The sequence below is a fragment of the Cervus elaphus genome, chromosome 7 (assembly GCF_910594005.1).
Source record: "Cervus elaphus chromosome 7, mCerEla1.1, whole genome shotgun sequence".
Lineage (NCBI taxonomy): Eukaryota > Metazoa > Chordata > Mammalia > Artiodactyla > Cervidae > Cervus > Cervus elaphus.
This window is the reverse complement of record NC_057821.1, coordinates 31273289-31297924: the sequence shown is the minus strand read 5'-3', so window position 1 is coordinate 31297924 and position 24636 is coordinate 31273289. Positions and strand designations below refer to the sequence as shown.

General features: G+C 43.3%; 5 protein-coding genes and 4 non-coding genes across 9 annotated transcripts; 5 read left to right on the top strand and 4 right to left on the bottom strand.

Moving 5' to 3' along the window:
* The first annotated feature begins 684 nt into the window (after positions 1-684).
* Positions 685-756, top strand: TRNAM-CAU. Its single transcript has one exon. It is a non-coding gene; the product is annotated as a tRNA-Met (tRNA).
* A 6183-nt stretch (positions 757-6939) lies between these two features.
* On the bottom strand, positions 6940-7011 carry TRNAQ-CUG. The gene has a single exon. It is a non-coding gene; the product is annotated as a tRNA-Gln (tRNA).
* Positions 7012-10828: 3817 nt separating this feature from the next.
* Positions 10829-10900, bottom strand: TRNAQ-UUG. Its single transcript has one exon. It is a non-coding gene; the product is annotated as a tRNA-Gln (tRNA).
* Positions 10901-13775: 2875 nt separating this feature from the next.
* Positions 13776-13848, top strand: TRNAM-CAU. Its single transcript has one exon. It is a non-coding gene; the product is annotated as a tRNA-Met (tRNA).
* Positions 13849-17070: 3222 nt separating this feature from the next.
* Positions 17071-17566, bottom strand: LOC122697463 (histone H2B type 1-C/E/F/G/I). Its single transcript, XM_043908291.1, has one exon. The coding sequence runs from the start codon at positions 17528-17530 to the stop codon at positions 17150-17152; it is 381 nt and encodes a 126-aa protein (XP_043764226.1). The 5' UTR covers positions 17531-17566; the 3' UTR covers positions 17071-17149.
* Positions 17567-17796: 230 nt separating this feature from the next.
* LOC122697449 (histone H2A type 1) lies at positions 17797-18302 on the top strand. The gene has a single exon (XM_043908277.1). The coding sequence runs from the start codon at positions 17839-17841 to the stop codon at positions 18229-18231; it is 393 nt and encodes a 130-aa protein (XP_043764212.1). The 5' UTR covers positions 17797-17838; the 3' UTR covers positions 18232-18302.
* A 2325-nt stretch (positions 18303-20627) lies between these two features.
* Positions 20628-21141, top strand: LOC122697448 (histone H3.1). The gene has a single exon (XM_043908276.1). It carries the CDS (start codon positions 20654-20656, stop codon positions 21062-21064), a length of 411 nt encoding a protein of 136 aa, XP_043764211.1. The 5' UTR covers positions 20628-20653; the 3' UTR covers positions 21065-21141.
* A 2161-nt stretch (positions 21142-23302) lies between these two features.
* Positions 23303-23761, bottom strand: LOC122697456 (histone H2A type 1-H). Its single transcript, XM_043908283.1, has one exon. The coding sequence runs from the start codon at positions 23719-23721 to the stop codon at positions 23335-23337; it is 387 nt and encodes a 128-aa protein (XP_043764218.1). The 5' UTR covers positions 23722-23761; the 3' UTR covers positions 23303-23334.
* Positions 23762-23988: 227 nt separating this feature from the next.
* On the top strand, positions 23989-24470 carry LOC122697465 (histone H2B type 1-C/E/F/G/I). The gene has a single exon (XM_043908293.1). The coding sequence runs from the start codon at positions 24030-24032 to the stop codon at positions 24408-24410; it is 381 nt and encodes a 126-aa protein (XP_043764228.1). The 5' UTR covers positions 23989-24029; the 3' UTR covers positions 24411-24470.
* Positions 24471-24636: the final 166 nt, after the last annotated feature.

Genomic DNA, 24636 nt, shown 5'->3' with positions numbered 1-24636 from the left:
TTAACCAATACCCTACCTGTTCTGGGACTAGGAAAACACGTATTTAATGAAGACACAGAAACTCCTGAACGGACAGAAGGAAGATGGTGAAAAGAGCAAGAGGAAAGTTGAGGAAGTTATTAGGCAGACGGAGCACAGGGTGAAAGCTGTCAGAGGTTTCTATCCAGGCCTTTGGTCTTCGCTGAGGACGAGAGAAAACTGTGTGTAGACATGGCCTCAAAGTGATACGAAGCCCCTTTTCATGAAGCCAAGGGCAGAGGCCTGAGAGGGTAAACCAGGTGCCTGGGAAGCTGAAAATGGCAGTTATTAATCAATATATGGAAATGCTGCTTCTAGTTTGCTCAGGGAAACTTTCTTAAGGACGGGAAACAGAGCGAGCTAGTTAATATCCTTTCTCCTCAAGTCTGAATTCATGCCTTCCTCGGTTATCCGTAAGGAAGGACTTCGGGGGCTTTGCTCGTCTTATTTCGAAGTTACTCCTCTGAGCTCAGAGCAGCTCCTGAAAGAAGGATGTCGGATTATTGGCAGATTGGAAAAGCGCAACATGGAGGGGAGTACTAAGGTCATTTAATTCTTGGGGAAATTGATCTCAGGCCAAGCAAAGAGGGAGAAAAAAATATATATTCTGACAAAGTAGCTGATATTTAATATGGTAAGGAAGAGGACAAGCATTGGTTAAGCCGGAGCAGAGTGGCGCAGCGGAAGCGTGCTGGGCCCATAACCCAGAGGTCGATGGATCGAAACCATCCTCTGCTAAGACTTTTGTAACGTCTCCAACACACGGCTTCTGAGAGTGTATTTGATTTTCTAAAGTTCATTTAGGGTTTAAAGTTTTCCTTTTTTCTCCTCAAATGACTGCACAATTTCCTTCTCGTTCAAAAGATTAGAGGCAAGTCTTATCTTTAGAGGAAGAGTTGACAAATTTCATGTTTATTTCCAACAAATTAACTTTTTGTGTTCCAGAGACTATACACTGAGGTGGGATATAATTTTTTATTTTCTTGCACATTTTCGTACACTCAAAGAAAAAACATTGTTATTTTGCCTGAGATCATTGGTTGCTAAAAACCTATATTGCCTTTTTACTTGAGTTGGGGGGGGGGGTTAGGTTCCTTTCACTCTTTTGTTCATTCTTAGGCATGATTTATAACGTTCAAGTTAATAGAAACATACTGTGAACTCTTCTCTGAAGCAATTTATGTTACAATAATTGAGAAGACACCTTTTATACACTATCCCTGTTCATACTTACATAAACTGGATTCATGGGAATGTTACGAGAAAAAGAAGCAAAAACCTTGCATGTGGAATGATAGATAACAGTAGACTACATTTAAAAGTTTTTTGTACATCAGAATTCCATGGAGAAACTAGAAGAAAAATAGTTTTACTGATATATTTGCAAAAGAAATTGAGAGAAAATGTCTAATTTAAATAATTTAAATGAGTGACTATATATGATAAATAAAATTCTTCTAAACAATGAGAATTCACAGAGGAAAATATCAAAAGAAAAAATATTAATAACAATTTGCAGGAGGTGGACCTATTTCATTCCTTTACTTCACTGATGAATATGTTCTGACTTGGCAAAACCAACCATTTTTAACTTATTTTGCTTTCATATTCCCCTAAAAGCATTTTTAACTGAAAATGTCCAGGCACAGGAGATTTGTTGAATAAACTGAGACATATAGACTCAGAGGAGAAGTACCATGTAGCTGCAGAAAAGATATGGAGTGATTTACAGGAGATACTGTTACTTATGAGAGGGGACGTACAGATGAAGATTATAATATGCTATCCTTTTTCAAGAAGGAAGGGGAGTCAGGAAAACATATGTGTTTTCCCTTTTGAACAGAAAACAGCAAAGATACACCAGTGAAACTGGCTATCTAAAAGTGTAGTAATAGTTCTGGGGTACATGAAGTATTGGGTTGTCCAAAACCTTCATTAAGACATTGTGGAAAAATCAGAACGAAGTTTTTGGCCAACCCAAAATAGGGCTGGTGGGAGAAATAGAGAAGGAACAGGAAATAGTGGAAGAGAGAAAGAAATAGGAGAGTCACAGACTGTCCTTGAAGTATGGCTCATAGAAATCAAGAGATGTTCCTCAGAGATTGAACCCTTGGCTTTATTTGCATAAACTATGCTTTCAGTTCAGTCACTCAGTCATGTCTATTTGCGACCCCATGAACTACAGCACTCCAGTCCTCCCTGTCCATCACCAGCTCCCAGAGTTTATTCAAACTCATGTCCATTGAGTTGGTGATGCCATCCAACCATCTCATCCTCTGTCGTCCCCTTCTCCCCCTATCTTCTATTTTTCCAGCATCAGGGTCTTTTCCAATGAGTCAGTTCTTTACATCAGGTAGCCAAAGCATTGTAGTTTCAGCTTCAGCATCAGTCCTTCCAATGAATATTCAAGACTGATTTCCTTTAGGATGGACTTGCTGTCCAAGGGACTCTCAAGAGTCTTCTGCAACACCACAGTTCAAAAGTATCAATTCTTTGGCGCTCAGCTGTCTTTATAGTCCAACTCTCACATCCATACATGACCACTGGAACAACAATAGCTTTGACCAGACAGAACTTTGTTGGCAAAGTAATGTCTCTGCTTTTTAATATGCTGTCTAGGTTGGTCATAGCTTTTCTTCCAAGGAGCAAGCGTCTTTTAATTTCATGGCTGCAGTCACTGTCTGCAGTGATTTTGGAGCCCAAAAAATAAAGTTTGTCAGTGTTTACACTGTTTCCCCATCTATTTGCCATGAAGTGATGGGACAGGATGCCATGATCCTAGGTTTTTGAATGTTGTTTTAAGTCAACTTTTTCACTCTCCTGTTTCACTTTCATCAAGAGGCTCTTTAGTTCTTTTTTGCTTTCTGCCATAAGGGTGGTGTCATCTGCATATCTGAGGTTATTGATATTTCTCCCGGCAATCTTGATTCCAGCATGTGCTTTATCCAGTCCAGCATTTCTCATGATGTACTCTGCATATAAGTTAAATAAGTAGGGTGACAATATACAGCATTGACATACTCCTTTACCTATTTGGAATCAGTCTGTTGTTCCATGTCCAGTTCTAACTGTTGCTTCTTGACTTGCATATAGATTTCTCAGAGTGCAGGTCAGGCGGTCTGGTATTCCCATCTCTTGAATTTTCCACAGTTTGTTGTGATCCACACAGTCAAAGGCTTTGGCATAGTCAGTAAAGCAGAAGTAGATGTTTTTCTGGAACTCTCTTGCTCTTTCAATCATCCAACAGATGTTGGCAATTTGATCTCCGGTTCTTCTGCCTTTTCTAAATCCAACTTGAACACGGTTGAACCATGAAGTTCACAGTTCACGTATTGCTGAAGCCTGGCTTGGAGAATTTTGAGCATTCCTTTACTAGCGTGTGAGATGAGTGCAATTGTGCGGTAGTTTGAGCACTCTTTGGCAATGCCCTTCTTTGGGATTGGAATGAAGACTGATGTTTTCCAGTCCTGTGGCCACTGCTGAGTTTTTCAGATTTGCTGGCCTATTGAGTGCAGCACTTTCACAGCATCATCTTTTAGGATTTGAAATAGCTCAACTGGAATTCCATCACCTCCATTAGCTGTGTTTGTAATGATGCTTCCTAAGGCCCACTTGACTTCACATTCCAGGAGGTCTGCCTCTAGGTGACTGATCACACCATCATATTTATCTGGGTTGTGAAGATCTTTTTTGTATAGTTCTTCTATGTATTCTTGCCACCTCTTAATATCTCCTGCTTCTGTTAGTTCCTTACCATTTCTGTCCTTTATTGTGATCATCTTTGCATGAAAATTTCCCTTGATATCTAATTTTCTTGAAGAGATCTCTATTCTTTCCCATTCTATTGTTTTCCTCTATTTCTTTGCATTGATCACTGAGGAAGGCTTTCTTCTCTCTTCTTGCTATTCTTTGGAGCTCTGCATTCAAATGGGTATATCGTTCCTTTTCTCCTTTGCCTTTCACTTCTCTTCTTTTCATAGCTATTTGTAAGGCCTCCTCAGACAACCATTTTGCCTTTTTGCATTTCTTTTTCTTGGGGATGGTCTCGATCACTGCCTTCTATACAATGCCACGAACCTCCAACCCTAGTTCTTCAGGTACTCTATCAGATCTAATCCCTTGAATTTATTTGTCACTTCCACTGCATAATCATAAGGGATTTGATTTAGGCTATATCTAAATGGTCTAGTGGTTATCCCTACTTTCTTCAATTTAAATCTGAATTTGGCAATAAGGATTTCATGATCTGAGCCACAGTCAGCTCCCAATCTTGCTATTGTTGAATGGATAGAGCTTCCCCATCTTTGGTTGCAAAGAATATAATCAATCTGATTTCGGTGTTGACTATCTGGTGATGTCCACGTGTAGAGTCCTGTCTTGTGTTGTTGGAAAATGGTGTTTGCTATGACCAGTGCATTCTCTTGGCAAAACTCTGTCAGCCTTTGCCCTGCTTCATTTTGTATTCCAAGGCCAGATTTGCCTGTTACTCCAGGTATCTCTTGACTTCCTGCTTTTGCATTCTAGTCCACTATGATGAAAAGGACATCTTTTTTTGGGTGTTAGTTCTAGAAGGTCTTGTAGGTCTTCATAGAACCGTTCAACTTCAGCTTCTTCAGCATTACTGGTCGGGGCATAGACTTGGATTACTATGACATTGAATGGTTTGCCTTGGAAATGAACAGAGATCATTCTGTCGTTTTTTAAATTGCATCCAAGTACCGCATTTTAGACTCTTTCGTTGACTATGATGGTTACTCCATTTCTTCCAAGGGATTCTTGCCCACAGTAGTAGATATAAGGATCATGAGAGTTCAGTTCACCCATTCCAGTCCATTTTAGTTTGCTGATTCCTAAAATGTCGATGTTCACTCTTGCCTTGTCCTGTTTGACCACTTCCAATTTGCCTTGATTCATGGACCTAACATTCCAGGTTCTTATGCAATATTGCTCTTTGCAGCATCAGACTTTACTTCCATCACGTCACATCCACAGCTGGGTGTTGTTTTTGCTTTGGCTCCATCTCTTCATTCTTTATTGAGTTAGTTCTCCACTGATCTCCAGTAGCATATTGGGCACCTACCAACCTGGGGAGTTCATCTTTTAGTGTCCTATATTTTTGCCTTTTCCTACTTTTCATGGGGTTCTCAAGGCAAGAATACTGAAGTGGTTTGCCATTGCCTTCTCCAGTGGACCACGTTTTGTCAGAACTCTCCACCATGACCCATCCATCTTGGGTGGCCTTACATAGCATGGCTTATAGATTCACTGAAAGAGGGAAACTATGCTTTATCACATCGTAGATATGTCAAACAAATGCTGAAACCTTTATGACCTATAATTTTTATTTTCTGGATCTCTTCAAAGCCTGCAGGCTTCACCAAGGAAAAGACAGTTTTTAATGGCACCAGCACCTTTACTTTAAGTAAGATAACTAAATAGAGATCCAAAGGACTGAAACCTAACTCCTGAGATTTCTGTACTCCAGGATATCTGGTTTATATGTATGCTTATTCAATGTGTTCTCAACTTTTACCAGAAGCTTGAAATTACACAATGAAACATTATTTGAATCTCCAACCTCCCCTCCTTTATCTTCTTATTCCCCTTCACCTGAAAATGTCAAATACCCTAGGAGAATGCTTTATGGGCAGTGAAATGTATTAAAAGAAAATCCAATCAGAAGTTCCTAGCATTGTCATAAGTATCCATAAAGGGAAATAAATTTATGAAATAGATAAAATAATATAGACATTAATAAGTGACAAAGTTGATATTTCAATTCAGTAGATAGGCAAAGATAATTTTAAAATAAACTGTGATGACATAACTAACTGCCTATGGCAGAAAACAGAGATGAACATTTACCTTCAACAAGTAACAAATCACATTTCAGATTGATTAGTGATTTAAATACAAAATATAAAATAATAAAGCATGTAGTTGCAATTAACAAGAAAACTCAGAAGAAAAAATTATTTACTTGGAAACTGTAGCATAAGAAATGTTTGAGCAACTACGGCTTAGTAAAAATATGCTTTGGTGAAAGTCTACAAAAAAAGTAACCGATCTTAAATGGCAAATTCACATAAGAAAGAAATCTACCTGAAAATTAGAAATAAATGGGTCTAAGAATGAGGTGATGGTGAGGGAGCTGCTTTGGTTTATCACTTCATTGTTTTAACCTAGGACAGTATCCTTCAGCTATCTTCATTTCTTAGAGTCTTTATGAATTGTCATAATATTCTGATGCTCTCACATTGCCTTCCAGTGGTCTTCAAAATTGTTTCTTCATAAGTTTAAATCGTCCTAAAGAATATAATTGCCAACATTTTCACAAAGAAATTGGTAAAATTTGAACATTAAAATAGTCCAGTCCATCGCTGAATTTTATCCATTGGTACCCAAGAGCAATTTGATATATGCTAGCATCCTTTAAAAGTATACTCGATATACTTTTATTTAACAGTCAACAGTGTTCATGAATTCTTTTTCTTTCAAAGATATTTCTATTTTATAGCTACCATGAAATTTTAACCCTCCATATTGCATTTTTCTATGCTTAAATGCTGTGACTATTACTCTGAAACAGAAAAATATATTAAAAGATGAATATAATTTTAACTATTTCTGGTGTGTGTTTTGTATTTCAAGGTCTCCCCCCTCCCCCAGTTTGAGTTGTTTTCAAGTTTAATAGTAGCAAGTGACCAATAAAAAGTAAAGATGTAATTTTTGAGAAGCATTTAGTGTAGGAAAAGAAAATTTGTACTTGAACTTAGTAAGAGGGATAGCACTTTTTCCCTAGCCCTTGTGTCTGCGGGTGAAAGCTTCCAGGGGTTGCAATGAGAAGACTTTCATAGAAATAAGTGTTATCAGAAATTTACACAGAGGGGATGTGAAATCAGATAAAAACAGATCTTCTGTAGGTCCCACCGAGATTTGAACTCGGATCGCTGGATTCAGAGTCCAGAGTGCTAACCATTACACCATGGGGCCTATCCTTAATAAGGACCTGCTAAATTCTTTGATGATATAATTCTTCCTCCCTAAGAACCTTGATGCGGTTTTCTAAAGGGTAGAAATACATTCTGCATTTCCTCCTCTAGGATTAAGTCATGAACCCTTACCTGTCACATGCCTGTATCTATCTTCTAAGCCAGACTCTACTGGAAAACATCGCCTCCCTGATGTTAAGAATCCTCCTCTCCACCCACCCATTCCCATGGAGTGCTCGGTTTCATGACAACCGTTTTATTCTGTTACTTCACCCAAGGCTCACAGTTGTCCTACGAGATGGGGATCATTGTTGCTATTTTACAGATGAATAACCTGAGGCAGAGACCTGGTGTCTTTCACCCTTTTCTCTCAGATTCTATTACTTCACGGAAAATCGTCTTTTTCTAGGGTGGTAAGCTGAAGCTCCAACACTTTGGCCACCTGATGCAAAGAACTGACTCATTGGAAAAGACCCTGATGCTGGAAAGATTGAAGGCAGAAGGAGAAGGGGATGACAGAGGATGAGATGGTTGGATGGCATCACGGACTCGATGGGCATGTGTTTGAGCAAGCTCCGGGAGTTGGTGATGGACAGGGAAGGCTGGCGAGCTGCAGTCCATTGGGTGGCAAAGAGTCGACAGGACTGAGCAAGTGGACTGAACTGATTTACCTCTTTTGCTGACGCGTTATGGAAAGATTTACCAGAGTCGCAGATGAGACACTGACGTTTAAGGAAAACTGAATTAAACATGCTTGGAAGATGCGATTGGAGTAAGATCCCTGCAGCCCTGGGAGCACAAAGCGAAGCCAGGGAGGTGAGGGGAAAGGGAAGGAAAGGCCCTCGGGAGTCTTCCTAGGACCGAGTCCAGCCCTACGGTCCTATTTTCACCAACAGAAACTACGCAGAGACTTCCAAATGGACACAGAGAAGATTCCCCTGCTGCCGCGTCGGTTTCCCGCACACACATCGGCGTCCACACTTGGTGAAAACCTGCAAGATAATCAGTTTCTGTGATGGGTCTTGGTGAATATTCTGAGTCGCATCCTAATCCAGTATCTTCACAAACTCCTCGGGCTGGCTTTTCGCGGCTCAGAGCGCAAAGATACCCAGCACAAATTTAGCAGTGAGTACCCAGCGATTTCTTTAGCGGTACTGGGGAGTCTAGCTTTGCTCCAAATAGTTTCCTGGAATTCGACGCCCGTAGGCTGAGATATTTTCATGATTTGCAGATTGGGATTGCGTGCCAGGATTTCAGGTTTTAAACTGGAGGTGGGTTTCGAGGTCGGTGCGCCTCTCGTGGATTTAGACGATGAAGCACAACTCCCACTACCTGGGGAAGGGAAAAAAAAAAAAAAATCACCAAAGACAAAAGGCCAGGTTTCTTGCAGGATTCTTTTACAGAAGGATTTTTTTCAGGGTGGCTTTTACTGGACAAAATCTTTAAATTGGTTCTTTTCTGGAATGCTGGGTTGGGAGTTTTCCTCTAGAACAGGTGAAGAATGGCCAAGGACTGTTCGTGGTTTGCATAGACTGGGTAGAAGACCCTCAGGAGAGAGGGTAAAGATCCTCCATTGGAGATCCTAAACCGTCAAAACCTGGCGGGTACAAGAAAAATGTCCTTACAAAGGAGTCGCTTTTAAACCTGAGTGGGGAGAACCGGGGTAGATTTCTCTTCCCTCGGCATAACTTAGTCAGCAACAGATACACCAGCCCCATGATATTTTCCAGAGCCCCAGATAATAGTCCCAATGGCCTTGACTCCGCGCGGTCCCTGATATGTTAACAAAAGTGCACCATGTGAGGAAGAGACCTTGACCTGCGCAGCAGCCATGCCCCGTGTAGCAGAGAAAAGGCCTGTACTTCCCCAGGGCCACATCCTACAGCTTTCCCAGACTCACACCCTCAGGCGAACTGTGATGAGGACAGCAAATGAAGGCCTTCGAGTAAGGAATGAATCAAGTGCAGTGTTCAGAGGCTAAGGTCTCCTTCCTGCACCCCCAGAAAGGGAAAAAGAATGACTTCAGATTAAATCCTCGCTTTCTGTGCAGCATTCAAAAATCTTCAACTGGATGACAAATGTGTAATCAGTGCTTTTCAGAGACTAGGCCCATGGCAGGCACTGGCCTCCCCCTAGCCAATAGATAACCAGAAGTAGGCATGACCAGACTTTAGGATGACAGAGCAAGCATGTAGTCAAAAGAGACTTTCTTTTCAAATTCTCATTCAAAATTGCAAAATTCAGTGCTATTACATATCCTTCCTCAACTCCAAATTGAGCTACTGCTCATTAAGACAAAGTCATGGTTGACATTCACCTTCAGGGAAGTTTCTGCTCTAGTCCTGGGCAGAGTCTGGTTCTTAGAGTTTACTGTAGACTTGGGATCATTAAAGGAAAAGAGTGAGAAGAAATCTGGGAAAAGGCAGAGCAGAATGTTTTGGAACCAAACACGGACACAAGCTACCCTGGGTTCTGGGATGATCAAATCAGATTTGGTGAAACTTTATGCACTCAGCAAGTTTTTTTTTTTTCTCTTTATATAATTTATTTTTTGTTTGTTTCTTTTGACCACATATCTTACGGGATCTCAGTTACCCAACAAGGGATAGCTTGGAATTCTAATCACTAGGCCGCCAGGGAACTTTGCACTCAATATTTTTGAACTCCTAACAGGAGCCAGGGATTGTGGGACTGAGAAGTGAAAGGTGAACAAGGCCACAGTACTGGTCTTTCCCCTAGGAGATCTTCTGTCTAGAGCAGGAGGGAGGGTTTATTCAACAACCAATTAAAACGTGAGGTGGTAGGAGAAGGGGACATTTGGGTGCTGAGGAAACACAGACGGAGCCTAGATAAAGGAAGCCAATGAAGGCCTGGGTAAGAAGGACTGAAAGGTCTAAGTTAATATTTGAGGAATGAATAGAGAATCAGAACTGGGGGCAAAATGGAGGGCAAAAACGTTTTGCTGGTAGTAAATACTGAAAGGAAAAGAAGATGGTAGAAATAATTGTACCATGACTTGTGACTAGAAGATATTTTGGAGGGATGTGTGTGACAGGAACGGTGACAAACAAGGTTGGAGGTGTGGGCAGGTTAGGTTAGGTTTCAATAGTCATGAAAATGTGGGGAGCTGCCCCCAGCAAAGTGGAAAGAACTTGTCCTATACTGGAATTTTCAAAGGTGATAGCAAGGGCTGCTCACTCATGGGTTGCTACCCACAGTTTGAAAAACAGTCCCACAAGATCAACTTTGTGCAGAGGTATTCCTAGCATAAGTCTAAGTAAGAATTGAAGGGATTTGCAGTTATGACGGGAAGAGGCGGCCTGACAGCGTTAAGGGCCCGAACTGCTAGTCCATCTATCCTGCTCTGCTCCTGTGGGCTCAGATGCCTCCTCTGAGCGCCCTATGTGAAGAGCCCAGCCGCGAGAGAGAACAGAACCCCGTGTTCATCGCCTTCTAATCACACATTTATCAGTTTAGACTCCTTTTTCCAGTTTTAGGGTAAAGAGGCCATTCTTTTAAAAACAAAGTTCTTTTGCCTGCTCACACAGATTTCTTTCTAGGAATAAAGCAAAGGGAGACTGCGGTGAGACGGCGCCTCCGCATCTGGACCTGGGCACGGGTTGTAGGACTGGCGGCTTCTCCTGGTGGTGCTGGATTCTCAACACAGCTTCGCTCAGCAGCCGGTGGGCTCCGATTTCCCGTCGGAGAAGACTCTGTTACCATTGCTCGTTAAAACTGACGCGTGGTGGGTTGGATTACAAGGGAAAAGGCTGGGTTAAGGGACGAGGTTGCAGAAGCAAAAGCGGAGACAGCCAGTAAGGTCCCACCGAGATTTGAACTCGGATCGCTGGATTCAAAGTCCAGAGTGCTAACCATTACACCATGGGGCCCACATGGGAAAGCCTTGAAATGGTATCTATTGTGGCAAATACTGATCTTTGCGGCACTAGATGCCAATTACCAAAATTTAAACAACGTGATTCCCCGCCCCCAGCCCCCCAACAAAATTGTACTTTCTCCTGGAGGGGTAATTTTGAAAATGTGTGGGTGTTTTGGTTGTCTCAATGGCTTAGGGGCACAACTGGTTTTCAGGTCAGGGCCAGATGCTGGAAGTCCAGTGATGCTCAGAACATTCCTATACCAATAATTATCCTTAGGACAGCATGACTAGTAAAACATTTTCATCTGGTTTTCGAGGACCTTTTCTAAGGGTGAAGTCCCTGCTTCCACCTTTGTACCCTGTCACTTAATCATCTCCTCACACACAACTGGCAGTGCTGTGTGGAACCTTGTTAGGATTATGACTTTTATTCTGAGATAGGATGTCACAACTTCTGGTTAGGTGTCCTGGGGCACTCATCTTTGGAATGTATGAGACGTCTGACCATTCTGAAGCCACCACACAGTTAGGGAGCCAGATTACATAAAAGTGCTCAGGCTGGCAATTCCCTGGTCATCCAGTGGGACTCCACACTTCCATTGATGTGCAACCAGATTGGATCCCTGGTCAGGGAAAAAGATCCCACAAGTCGAGTGGCCAAAAAAAAAAAAAAGTGCTCTGAATGTTAGTCCTATCCCACAGCCAGTGTCAATTGCCAGACAAGCGAGTGAAGATGCTTTTAGATAATTCTAGCCCTCAGCAGCTGTCCTGTAAATCACAAGTCAATGACCTTCTGCCTAAAGCCCCAGACATCTTAGAGCTGATAGCCATTGCAGCTGTGCTCTGACCTAATTCCTGACCACAGAATCCATGAAGATTAATAAAACACTTTGTGCCATCAAGTTTGGGCTGTTTAGCATGCAGGAACAGTAACCTGAACAGGTCTAGAAACAGGAATTTTCTTGACCTAATCTCTTAGTTTTGACCAATGAGAGTGTCCCCAGTATTTTGCCACCATAAGTAATGTGAACATCAGTGTCTTCCTGTGGGCCAATTTGTTTGTCATATATTTTCAAACCTAATGTTTGTTCACCAAATTGGTGGGCTTGTGAGAGTGGGATGATTAAAGATAAGAAAACTCCCCTCTTTAGATAACCATCTAAGTGCTATGTCCTTTCATTATATGAAGCTGTGAAAAGACACTGGTTGGCATGTCACTGACTCAGTGTACATTCTAGGCTCTGGGCTTGGTGCTGGGGTATGGCTGAGAGCAAGACTCCTTTGGTAGAACCCACCTCTTCAGGAATGATTTTACAACTATTTTATTGTTCGTTTTTCTGGATGTAGATCTTAACAGAGATGGAGTGATCTTCTCTTGCTTTGCAGGGCATTTTTTTCAGCAGCTATCTAGAAAACTTGCAGGTTGTTGAGACTCGATGCAGAAATTAACTTGAACAAAGAGAAAAAGATGAGAAATCAGAACTTCTCATCCCATGACTCCCTCTGCTCCAGCCACAACGGCCTTTGGCAGTTCCCAAAACACACTAAGCAGGGACCTGGTTTGGGTACTTGTTCCTTTTGCCTGGAACAGATTCCCCCAGGTAGTGACTCACCACTTTATGCCAATGACTTCTCTGTGAGGCCTTGTCCACGTGCCTTCCTTAAAATTACCTTTCCCAACGTTCCAGCTCTTTCCTTTATTTTTATCCACATCACCCTTAAGGAGCTGATATATTAATAATTTTATTAATGTATTAATTATCTGGCTGTAAAAAGTGACCTAATGTGTTGTCAGATTCCCTTTGTCCTGTCCAATATGAAATTCTGTGCCAGTATTTGAAACTACTGTCTGTTCTCAGCTAATAAAAATGTGGGAGTGTCACTTGATTTGTAAGAGACAGGTCTAAGAAGTCCAAAAGTTAAACATTATTGCAGAGTCCTTAAATATAGATCAATGCAGTTTGCAATTCTGATTCTCTGGTTGGAAAGGTAAGAATGTTGTATTTGACATCTCTTTTTAACTGGTTAAGAAAAAGACTACTAGTTCCCTAATGGATTAGTGATACTTTCTCTGTCTCCATCATGCTCAGAAAACAAAGAAACATCTATGACTGCTAGATAATTCAACAAATAATGTGAGAGTCTGCTTCATTTAAATGACCATACAATGTTAAACTGGCATCTAGAATCATGACTATTTCAGAATCTTATTTGATAAACTCTTCATGGTTCATACCTAGAGGTTTTATACTGAAGTCCTATCATTGTTTTGCAAAGCATGCTCATGATACAGAATGAAGCCCTTGGTGTAACATTCAGACTGCTTGCTCAACCCTTTGCACTGCTCCCTTTTGCCCACTCCTGTAGACATTAGTCCCACCAACATTCCCAGTGCCTTGAATGTGACACCTATGTTCTTACTTCATCTGCCCAGAATGCTGTTTTGTACACCACTCCCCTCTGCTGGTAACTATTATTTGCTCCTTGGGTTTTCCATGTATATCTCTACTGAATCATTTATTATCTTATTATTTCATTTATTTGTTTATATGGACAATGTGCACATGACTAAAAATTCAAAGTGCGTAAAAACATCACAATCAAAAAAGATTTTCTATCCATCCTTGCTCCTAGGTTATCCAGCATCCTCTCTGCAAAAATAACCAATATTAGCAATTTGTGTAGTAGTCTTCTGGAGATATTTTAGGTTCATACAAACATAAGTGTACAAAAATCTACTGCACATTATCCTGTATCTCGCTTTTGGCACTTGACAATAAATCATGGAGATCATCACCTATCAATACTTGAGGAAGCCACATAGTGGTTACAAATATGGATTCTGAAGCTAGACTACTTTTGAACAGCCACAAACATACACATCTGCCTCCTTAGCGCAGTAGGCAGCGCGTCAGTCTCATAATCTGAAGGTCCTGAGTTCGAACCTCAGAGGGGGCAGCTCTCTTTTTCAAGGCTTCTTGGAGACGCGAGGCTCGCTCCCTGAGTGTGGACGATCTCCTAGAGAAGGAAATAGCAACTCAGTCCAGTATTCTTGCCTGGAAATTTTCATGGACCAGAGTCTGCGGGGTCTCTAAGAGTGGGGCACGACTGTTACTAGCTGTACATTTACAGCTAAGTTTCTCATCCTCTCTGGACCTGTATTTTATAATCTGTAAAACAAGTATAAACAGTAATTTAACTCAAAACATTGTTATAAAGAATAAGTGATTTAATGTATACAAAGACATTTTGGGATTTCCTCTATGGCTCAGCAGATAAAGAATCTGCCTGCAATGCAGGAGACACAGGAGACCGTGGGTTTGGTCCGTGGGTGGGGAAGATCCCTTGAAGGAGGAAATGGAGACCTATTCCAGTATTCTTGCCTGAAAAGTCCCATGGACAGAGGAATCTGGTGGGCTACAGTTCAAAGGGTCGCAGAGTCGGTCGTGGCAAAGCACACAAGGAAAGTTTTAGGATATTATCTGGCACACACTAAGCAATAAATATTGCTACTAATATTATGCAAAAGAGCCTTCAGATTTGTTTTTACTTGCAGGGAGAATGATATACTGTAATGTTTTACTCTATTGTTCACCATTCAGATTACTTCTAGTCTTTGGTACTACAAACTGGGCTGCTTGGAAAACTCTAACATGCCATTTTTCACATTTTCAAAAATGGTAAATTCCTAGAGATGAGGTTGCTGGGAGTAGAGATATGTGTGTTTTTAAATATGCTGGATACTGCCCACTTTTCCTGTATGAAAGTTCTCCCAGTTTTCAAGGCCACCAGCAGTGACTAAGAATTAAGTTCAAAAACAGCTTTATTTGGAATTTTCCAATCCTATCCCAGCATACAATGACTATCCTGTAGTGAATAGTAGATGCTGAATAATATTTATTAGTTCACTGGATGAAAGGGTGGTTTAGGAAATACAGTTGGGTTTTGGTGGCAGCAAGAACATTTAAAATCCCTTTGGCATTAAATCCCATTTAAATGTTTAAAATCTTGTTTGCTGTTATTCATTGAAGATTATTAGAAGACAGAATAGAAATAGTTAACTTTTACTGATCACTTTGAGCAGTTTTACTATTACAGAGATTTCTTTTAGAACCTGGAAAGCATGGTAAAAGAAAAAAGCATTATTGAAAGTTTGTTAATACTCTAAAGCAACAGGGTGTGTGTGTGTGTGGTGTGTGTGTGTGGGGTTAATAATAGAAAATTGGCTAGAGTCCCACTGATTTACCGGCTTTCCAGGAGAAAAAAAATGCTTTATTATTAAAGTCTTCATATTTATTATCTCATGTGATTCTGATACATATGCAAAGGTAGAGGAGAGAAAAGGACAAAAGAACATTGAGTGACCAAGAGCTACTAAAACTCCCTCTGAATTTATCATCGCATTTTCGAGTTACTTCCATTTTACAGAGGAAAGGTCTGATGATCCATACCTTACATAGCCTGTGGCAAGACACAGTCAAGAAGTGGCCTAGTTGGGCTAAGAATATAGTACAGCACTAAAAACATGGCTAATGCCCAATAACTATGAATACATGAATAGTCATGCTGTAGGAGTGACTGATAAAAACAAAGTCCTGTTTCAGAGCTTTACTGTCACTTTGTTTTCAGAGGTGGCGATTATGACCGAAGACAGGCAGTGGATCCTACTGCTAAGAGCATGGACTTGGCTGCCTAAATCCCATTCACCCTAAAATTTTGTGTGACCTTTGGTAAATTACTTCTGTTTTGCCTTGAGATGATGGAGATGATGACACTACCTACATCGTAGAACTGTCCTCACAATCTAGCATACATTGTTAGCACACTGTAATATGCCACATTGCACATGGTGTGTTTGGGAACAGTGCCTTCCACAGAGTGGAATACTCAAGAGTGGTTAAATTTCTCCCTGGTCACATAGCAAGCGGTGGAACTGGGGCCAGAAGTTAGTCCTTCTGTTCCTAATCCAATTCAGGCTGCAAGCTTCACTACATCTTGTGTCTACATCTGTAGTTAGGCAAGTAGCAACTGGAGATCCACGTTCACTGGTCAATCTCCTTTTCGTGCCCCATACATTTGTGAATCCACAGGATCCTTTCTTCCTTCGGCGAGTACCATACCTTCAGCCTCAATTTATCCAAGAGAACTCTGCTACTTCGGGAGCAGCCTCGGCTGGTATCTCCTCCTCGGCCTTTGTTTGAAACAAGAAAGCGGGAGAAACGAGAACTGCGAATCTGTCCCATCGAATTTCTCTAGTTTTCAATTTGGTCCGAAGAATTCAGCTAAACGCCTGGCTTTCCGCTCCCGCCCCCGCCTTGAAAATACATCTCCCCCACCCCCACCCCCACATTTCTATCTTTAGAACTTCGACTTATCTGTACTCAACATGTCAAGGCCGTGGCAAAGCGGGGAGGGACTATAAACTACGGTAAGCTACAGTAAATTCCTGTGTGCCAACATTCAGGGCATCACCATGCCCGCCAACCGGTGCCTGGCCCGCAGGGGTGGTCAAGGCATCTTTAGATCTCGGTTAGAAAGAGAGACCCGCGGGGTGCTGAAAGTCTTACTAGAAAAAGGGAACGTGACCCCAAAACCTATACCCAACATGCTAAGGGCAAGACGGTCACCGCTGTGGACGTTGTTCTCTCAAGGGTCAGGGAAGCAACCCATGGCTTCGGTGGCTGACTGCATTGCAATTTATATTGCCATTCCCACTTGTAAAAATTCGTCTCAGGGGTATCTTTTTTAAGGAGTTAGAAAGCAATTCAGATCATTTTGTGTTATCTGTTAGAGCAGAGAAGGGATATGCAATGAATATTTGGAGTTCCCGGGTATGCAAATGGCCTCCATTCAGTGCTTGCAGGCTCCCAGACACATTAATAGAACTTACGAAACTGCAAGTATTTGAATCTGACGCTTCCTGAGAAGCCATGTTAGGAAATCAGTTTCATGATTTCCTAGAACTCTCCAGCATTCTGTTGCCCTCGAAGTTTTTAGGTAGTGTGGCTGGCTATTCAGTATAAACATAAGGTGAGGAACTATATGAACCTAGTTTCCATAACAAATTCTCGGCAACCTTCAACTTTCTTGTTTAACACCCAGGTATTTTAAACTTTCGTTAAAACTACATTTTCAAAAATGCCACTCAAGGGATAGTACCACCCTCCCACTGGTAAGAAAAGCGCACCAGCTCTTTTCTGGAAAATGTTAGGTGGCTCTGAAAAGAGCCGTTGGGGTTTAACACGGCCTATAAAGGTGTTTACTTGGAGCTGGTGTACTTGGTGACGGCCTTGGTGCCCTCGGACACCGCGTGTTTGGCCAGCTCCCCGGGCAGCAGCAGGCGCACGGCCGTCTGGATCTCCCTGGATGTGATGGTCGAACGCTTGTTGTAATGAGCCAAGCGCGACGCCTCGCCCGCGATGCGCTCGAAAATGTCGTTCACGAAGGAGTTCATGATGCCCATGGCTTTGGACGAGATGCCGGTGTCCGGGTGGACCTGCTTCAGCACCTTGTACACGTACACGGAGTAGCTCTCCTTGCGGCTGCGCTTGCGCTTCTTGCCGTCCTTCTTCTGCGCCTTGGTCACCGCCTTTTTGGAACCCTTTTTCGGGGCAGGAGCGGACTTCGCGGGCTCCGGCATGGTGAGGTACTGCAGTCAACCAACCACTAAGGAAATGAAAGCCGAGAGGCACCTTTTTAAGGACAATGCTTTATGCAAATGAAGCTCAGTACAGGTTTCTGGTGATTGGTACGTCTTCTGTGTGACATCACAGCTCAGCTTCGCCCAATCAAGGTAAGCATCCTGCATAGTCGCATTTCGATTGGTCTAAACAAAAGTAAAACGGTAGCCAATCGTACCGCTTTCTTTTCGCGCCCAGCCGGGGTTATAAAGTTTCCGTTGCTGTATTCGCTGAAGTCATTCCCGACGGTGACCGTTGATCCTGAGTCATGTCTGGACGTGGCAAACAAGGCGGCAAAGCTCGCGCCAAGGCCAAGACTCGCTCTTCGCGGGCCGGTCTCCAGTTCCCCGTGGGCCGAGTGCACCGTCTTCTTCGGAAAGGTAACTACGCCGAGCGGGTCGGGGCTGGGGCCCCGGTGTACCTGGCGGCGGTGCTGGAGTACCTGACGGCCGAGATCCTGGAGCTGGCGGGCAACGCGGCCCGGGATAACAAGAAGACGCGCATCATCCCGCGCCACCTGCAGCTGGCCATCCGCAACGACGAGGAGCTCAACAAGCTGCTGGGCAAAGTCACCATCGCTCAGGGCGGTGTCCTGCCCAACATCCAAGCGGTGCTGCTGCCTAAGAAGACTGAGAGCCACCACAAGGCCAAAGGCAAATAGAAATCTGCGTTACTTTGCAGCAGTTCAAAAGTCTGAATCAAACCAAAGGCTCTTTTCAGAGCCACTTAAAAGTTTCTGGGAAGAACTGAGCACTAAGTTTTAAAGCTTACATCTTAGCTGATAGTTTAAAATAAACATGTATTATGCCACCCTTGAAACTTAACTTCTCTATAAGCATTGGCAGATACGAGGGTTTATTTACTCATTAAGGCTTTTTGGTTTTATGGTGTTTAGTAAAGGCATTCCGTGTGTCAAGGGATCAAATCAAACCTGCATTTTAAGCCAAAGGCCATCATTGGCGGCGTTAGTTTTCTGAAAAAGGCCTGAAACGGGCCTTGGACTCCCAAACATGGGGGCCCTTTCTCGTTTTTTGCATGTAAGACTCGAGCCTTGACCTTCCTTGAGTTCCAAGTAGATTTGAACAGTTGCTAGGAGGAGCAGACTAGAAACCACCTGAGGCAAGATTGAAGGGATCAGAGAAGCTCATCAAGATTAGGACACCTGACCACCTGATACCCTGCATACACCCTAACCTTGTCAGAAACCACTCCCTTGAGAAGTATAAAACTCATCAAATCTTCCCAGGTTGGGACGGACGGTTTTTTGAGACAAGTTTACCTGGTGGCTCAGACGGTAGAGTCTGCCTACAGTGCGGGAGACTCGGGTTCAACCCCTGGATCCGGAAGATCTGGAGAAAGAAATGGCAACCCACTCCAGTATTCTTGCTTGGAAAATCCCATGGACGGAGCAGCCTGGTAGGCTATAGTTCCTGGGGTCGCAAAGAGTCGGACACGACTGAGCGACTTCACTTCACTTTGATAAAACAGCCCTCTGTCTCTCCTCTTGCCTGACAAAGGAGTAAAATTTTTCTATTTCACCCAAAACTGTCTCCGAGATTCAGTTCTGTACTGATGTACAGAGAAGCGGAGCTCTCGGCATCTCTAATTTCACGTCAGTGTACCTTGTTTTTTACATCGTTGAATAAGGAAATTTTAAATCTTCAGATCTTTTATCGGAAAAGTTAGCCTGAGGTACCTGGTAATTATACCCATTGGTTTATTATTGTGTTCTCAAGTATTTTTCCAGCTCCCTCGGACCCATCCACACAAATTGTGTCGATATGAGGTAATGGTCATACGCTTCAGGATAAAAATGCTAAATTCTACTGTTAAAATGCCATCTTCTTGGTCTTTTTATTGTGTTAAAAATCTTGACGGAATTAGATCATTTTCCACTTACTTTCAAGAAGAAAAAAGCTTGCCAGGTAACTTCTAGGCTCTGAGGGCAGGGAGATGATCAGAAAAATCAGATGTCAGGCAAGGAGCTTATCCTGTTTCTCCCAGGTAGCTCAGTGGGAAAGAATCCGCCTGCTAATGCCGGAGACGGGAGGGTTCGATCCCTGGCTGGGGAAGATCCCCTGGAGAAGGAAATGGCAGAGGTGCTTGGCAGACTACAGTGCATGGGGTCGCAAAGAGTCAGACACAACTTAGTGACTGAGCATCGCACATGCATGCAAGGAACCATTACAGATGCAAACTCATGGGATGTGTGGTAAATATATATTGGTGGTGATTTAGATTCTTTAAAAACGAATTACATTCCTAAAATAGAAAAATCAATTATGTTGCAAAGGAATTGTTTGAAGTTCATGCAAGGATGTGTTTATTAAGTAATAACTTGAATTCCTCACATGCAAATCAAATTGTTTTTACTGAAAAAAAATTTAAAATTCTTAAAATTTGTTCAGAGGAAAGTTGACAGGTGATGGTATAGAGCTGCATTCATTGTCTTAGTATGGTAAAAACCAGTATCCCGGGGCAATTGACATGTGGCTAGCCTGAAAAAGGAAGTGGTGGACATGTGTTATATGTGTACACTGTATTTTGAACTGTTAGTGAAAAATTTAAAAATATGAAATATCTAAAAATTGATTACATGTTGAAATGAAATATCTAAAAATTACATTGATTACATGTTGAAATGAAAATTTTAGATATAGTGTTGAAATATTGTCAAATAATTTCTCGTGTTTTTTATTCTAATGTAGTTGCTAGCAAGTCTATATTTCTCATGTAGTGTGTATTTATTTCTTTTGTAAAGTGCTAATATAGAGCAATTTTACAGGAAAAATTGAAAAATAAAATTGAGGTCAGGGGCTTTGGGCAACAATCGAAAAGTTCGAGTCGGCATCACCGACTCGATAGACACGAGTTTGAGCAAGTTCCGGGAGTTGGTGATGGATAGGGAAACCGGGCATGCTGCAGTCCATGGGGTCGCGAAGAGTCGGACACGACCGAGTGAAGTAGCTGAACTAAGTCAGTCCGACTATCGATTGGACAGTCCTGGTCGCATTTTGTCCAATCAGCTTCTGTCTCGCTCTATAAATATTGGCTAGGTGGCGTTCTTTAAACCTACTGATAGTATGGCTCGTACTAAGCAGACTGCTCGCAAGTCCACCGGCGGCAAGGCGCCGCGCAAGCAGCTGGCCACCAAGGCGGCCCGCAAGAGCGCGCCGGCCACCGGCGGCGTGAAGAAGCCTCACCGCTACCGGCCCGGCACGGTGGCTCTGCGCGAGATCCGCCGCTACCAGAAGTCCACCGAGCTGCTGATCCGCAAGCTGCCGTTCCAGCGGCTGGTGCGCGAGATCGCACAGGACTTCAAGACCGACCTTCGTTTCCAGAGCTCGGCCGTGATGGCGCTGCAGGAGGCGTGCGAGGCCTACCTGGTGGGGCTCTTCGAGGACACCAATCTGTGTGCCATCCACGCCAAGCGCGTCACCATCATGCCTAAGGACATCCAGCTTGCTCGCCGCATTCGCGGGGAGAGGGCGTGAGCCTGGACGTTACTCAACCCCAAAGGCTCTTAAGACGAGATCGGGCGCGTTCAGGGTGTTATCCAAAGGCTCTTTTCAGAGCCGCCCACATACACAATGAAAAAGGACTGTTAACCTTGCTATCTACTCCTGGTTTTCCTTGTAGAAACTTGTTTTTTAGACTTTTTTTCTAACATTCTAGTTTTGCTCACCGATGTTATGCTGGTAGTGTTTGTGAGTGGCGTTGTGAAACGTAGGACCTATGATTACCATGTGAGATTTGGGGTGATGCCAACATTCCGCACCTTGAGAGAAACATTGAGAGCCTTCCCAAGAATCAGCCTTTAAAAGAAAGGGAGACGTTTGGTTGGAAGTAGTTCCGCCCCCTCCTTCCCTCAGCCCCGGGCACGTGTAAGGCCAATTTTTAGAGTGTAATTTTTAGTTGTGTAAGCCAGGTCTTCTGGGTTCGGGAACAGATAAGAGGGACCCAGGACAGATGCCCTTTCTACTGGCTGGGTAGGGCACCCTCACTTGAATATATGCAGTTATTATACTTAAGTATTTAGTTCTCATTATGTGAAGATTATTTTCAGGGGAAGTTAGTAGCCCTATTCCAGGTCTGGAAACTTGTTTTCCTTCCACCTAAGCTTTTCCAGAATTTCATCATCCCATACTGTGTGTGTGCGTGCGTATTCAGTCGTTGCGACTCTGCGACCCCATGGACTATATACCCGTAATGGCTGACAAAAACGGATACTCAGATACCAGACCATTTTCGTTCATGCTAACGGATAGATGATGATACCTTTAAGAATCACTGGGGGAGTAAGGATGATGATGATAAGTCTGGGACATACATTTTTAATTTCCCAGAGATCTATGAGTATGCTGCTGCTAAGTCGCTTCAGTCGTGTCCGACTCTGGGACCCCATAGATGGCAGCCCACCAGGCTCCCCCGTCCCTGGGATTCTCCAGGCAAGAACACTGGAGTGGGTTGCCATTTCCTTCTCCAATGCCTGAAAGTGAAACTTTTATCAAAGTGAAGTCCCTCAGTCGTGTCCGACTCTTCGAGACCCCATGGACTGCGGCCTACCAGGCTCCTCTGTCCATGGGATTTTCCAGACAAGAGTCCTGGAGTGGGTTGCTATTGCCTTATCCACTATAAGAAAGTTAAAAATAAAAGACTACGTCAGAAAGTAGATGGATATGCATGTCTGAACTTGAATTCAAGTCTGGGGTGGACATAAAGATTTAGAAGTCGGCCTACAATTCATGGGGTGGCAAAGAGTCGGACACGACTGTGACTAACATACAGGACATATAGAGGATTTAGAACCAAAGGAACGACCTAGAGATCCATCCCTCTGGCTCCTCTCCTGTGATCTCTGCTTTATTTTTGTCCAATAGCGAACTTTTTGTCATTTGCCTGCACGTACAAGCCTCGAGTCTGGTGACACTAGTTTTCTGCTGAAATCCCTATGCTTTCCTCTATTTCTCAATTTCCTTTAATCCCCAGACCAAGTGTTACTTCTGTTTCCTCTATGCTCCTTTTGTATTGTGCTTACTCCTCTTGCTACATTGTACTTTATTTCCTTTTATCTTCATTAGATTTTCATAAAACAGGCAGTGTCTCATTAACGTTTTATCAACGTATGGTACCTAAGTGTGGGGTGTTTGTTGAAAATAAGTGCGTTAACACTTGAGAGCAAGTGTCTTTGTGTCTGCAATCCTTGAAAAGGCCAAAATGGTAAATGGCATAAATGTTCCAAACATGTCTCATATTCTAGAATTAGAGGACTTTGCTAGGCCTGACTACCAGAATCTTGTACTTATTCTGAAAACGAACTTTGGCTTTTTCAGAAAAGTTCACTTTTTAAAATTAAGTTCCCATCATTAGTGTTCTTGCAACCAAAAGGATGCATCACCATCGTTGTTATAAGCCAGATTGTATTGCCCAGTTGGTACTTAATCTTTCCTGTACAGGCAAACGATACGAATACAAAAATTCACACCACATACTTAACTTCCTAATATGAACCATGGTTATAGGGAACCAAAACTAAACTTAGCCTAATACAAATGTCCTCTCGTTCACAACTGCCCCTAAATTCCAATTCTGAAATATAGACCAGGAGAACATACCTTACACGGCCACAGGCAGTAAGTTGCAAGTCTCAGAACCATAATCAACAGTGCTTAGTTTCAAGTGCAGTAAATTGTGTTACTCTTTTCTGATGATAGAAGTGGCTCTGAAAAGAGCCGTTTATTTGGTTGTTTCCAATCTTGGTTCTTTATTTGGCTTTGTGGTGGCTCTCGGTCTTCTTAGGCAGCAGCACCGCTTGGATGTTGGGCAGGACACCGCCCTGAGCGATGGTGACTTTGCCCAGCAGCTTGTTGAGCTCCTCGTCGTTGCGGATGGCCAGCTGCAGGTGGCGCGGGATGATGCGCGTCTTCTTGTTATCCCGGGCCGCGTTGCCCGCCAGCTCCAGGATCTCGGCCGTCAGGTACTCCAGCACCGCCGCCAGGTACACCGGGGCCCCAGCCCCGACCCGCTCGGCGTAGTTACCTTTCCGAAGAAGACGGTGCACTCGGCCCACGGGGAACTGGAGACCGGCCCGCGAAGAGCGAGTCTTGGCCTTGGCGCGAGCTTTGCCGCCTTGTTTGCCACGTCCAGACATGACTCAGGATCAACGGTCACCGTCGGGAATGACTTCAGCGAATACAGCAACGGAAACTTTATAACCCCGGCTGGGCGCGAAAAGAAAGCGGTACGATTGGCTACCGTTTTACTTTTGTTTAGACCAATCGAAATGCGACTATGCAGGATGCTTACCTTGATTGGGCGAAGCTGAGCTGTGATGTCACACAGAAGACGTACCAATCACCAGAAACCTGTACTGAGCTTCATTTGCATAAAGCATTGTCCTTAAAAAGGTGCCTCTCGGCTTTCATTTCCTTAGTGGTTGGTTGACTGCAGTACCTCACCATGCCGGAGCCCGCGAAGTCCGCTCCTGCCCCGAAAAAGGGTTCCAAAAAGGCGGTGACCAAGGCGCAGAAGAAGGACGGCAAGAAGCGCAAGCGCAGCCGCAAGGAGAGCTACTCCGTGTACGTGTACAAGGTGCTGAAGCAGGTCCACCCGGACACCGGCATCTCGTCCAAAGCCATGGGCATCATGAACTCCTTCGTGAACGACATTTTCGAGCGCATCGCGGGCGAGGCGTCGCGCTTGGCTCATTACAACAAGCGTTCGACCATCACATCCAGGGAGATCCAGACGGCGGTGCGCCTGCTGCTGCCCGGGGAGCTGGCCAAACACGCGGTGTCCGAGGGCACCAAGGCCGTCACCAAGTACACCAGCTCCAAGTGAGCCATCTGGCTGCATAGTAATCAGATTTTTTCACCCAAAGGCTCTTTTCAGAGCCACATACTTTTTCTATAAAAGGAGCCTGTTCACTGCTGTTTTTGAACGGTTTACTTAAGTTTGCAAGTTTGGCATTAAATAAATTTCTTGGTAGAGAGGATTTTTTGTTTTGCTCATACAATATAAAAACATTTCCTCTAATGAAAGGCTTAAGTTTCACTTTTGAGTTTTG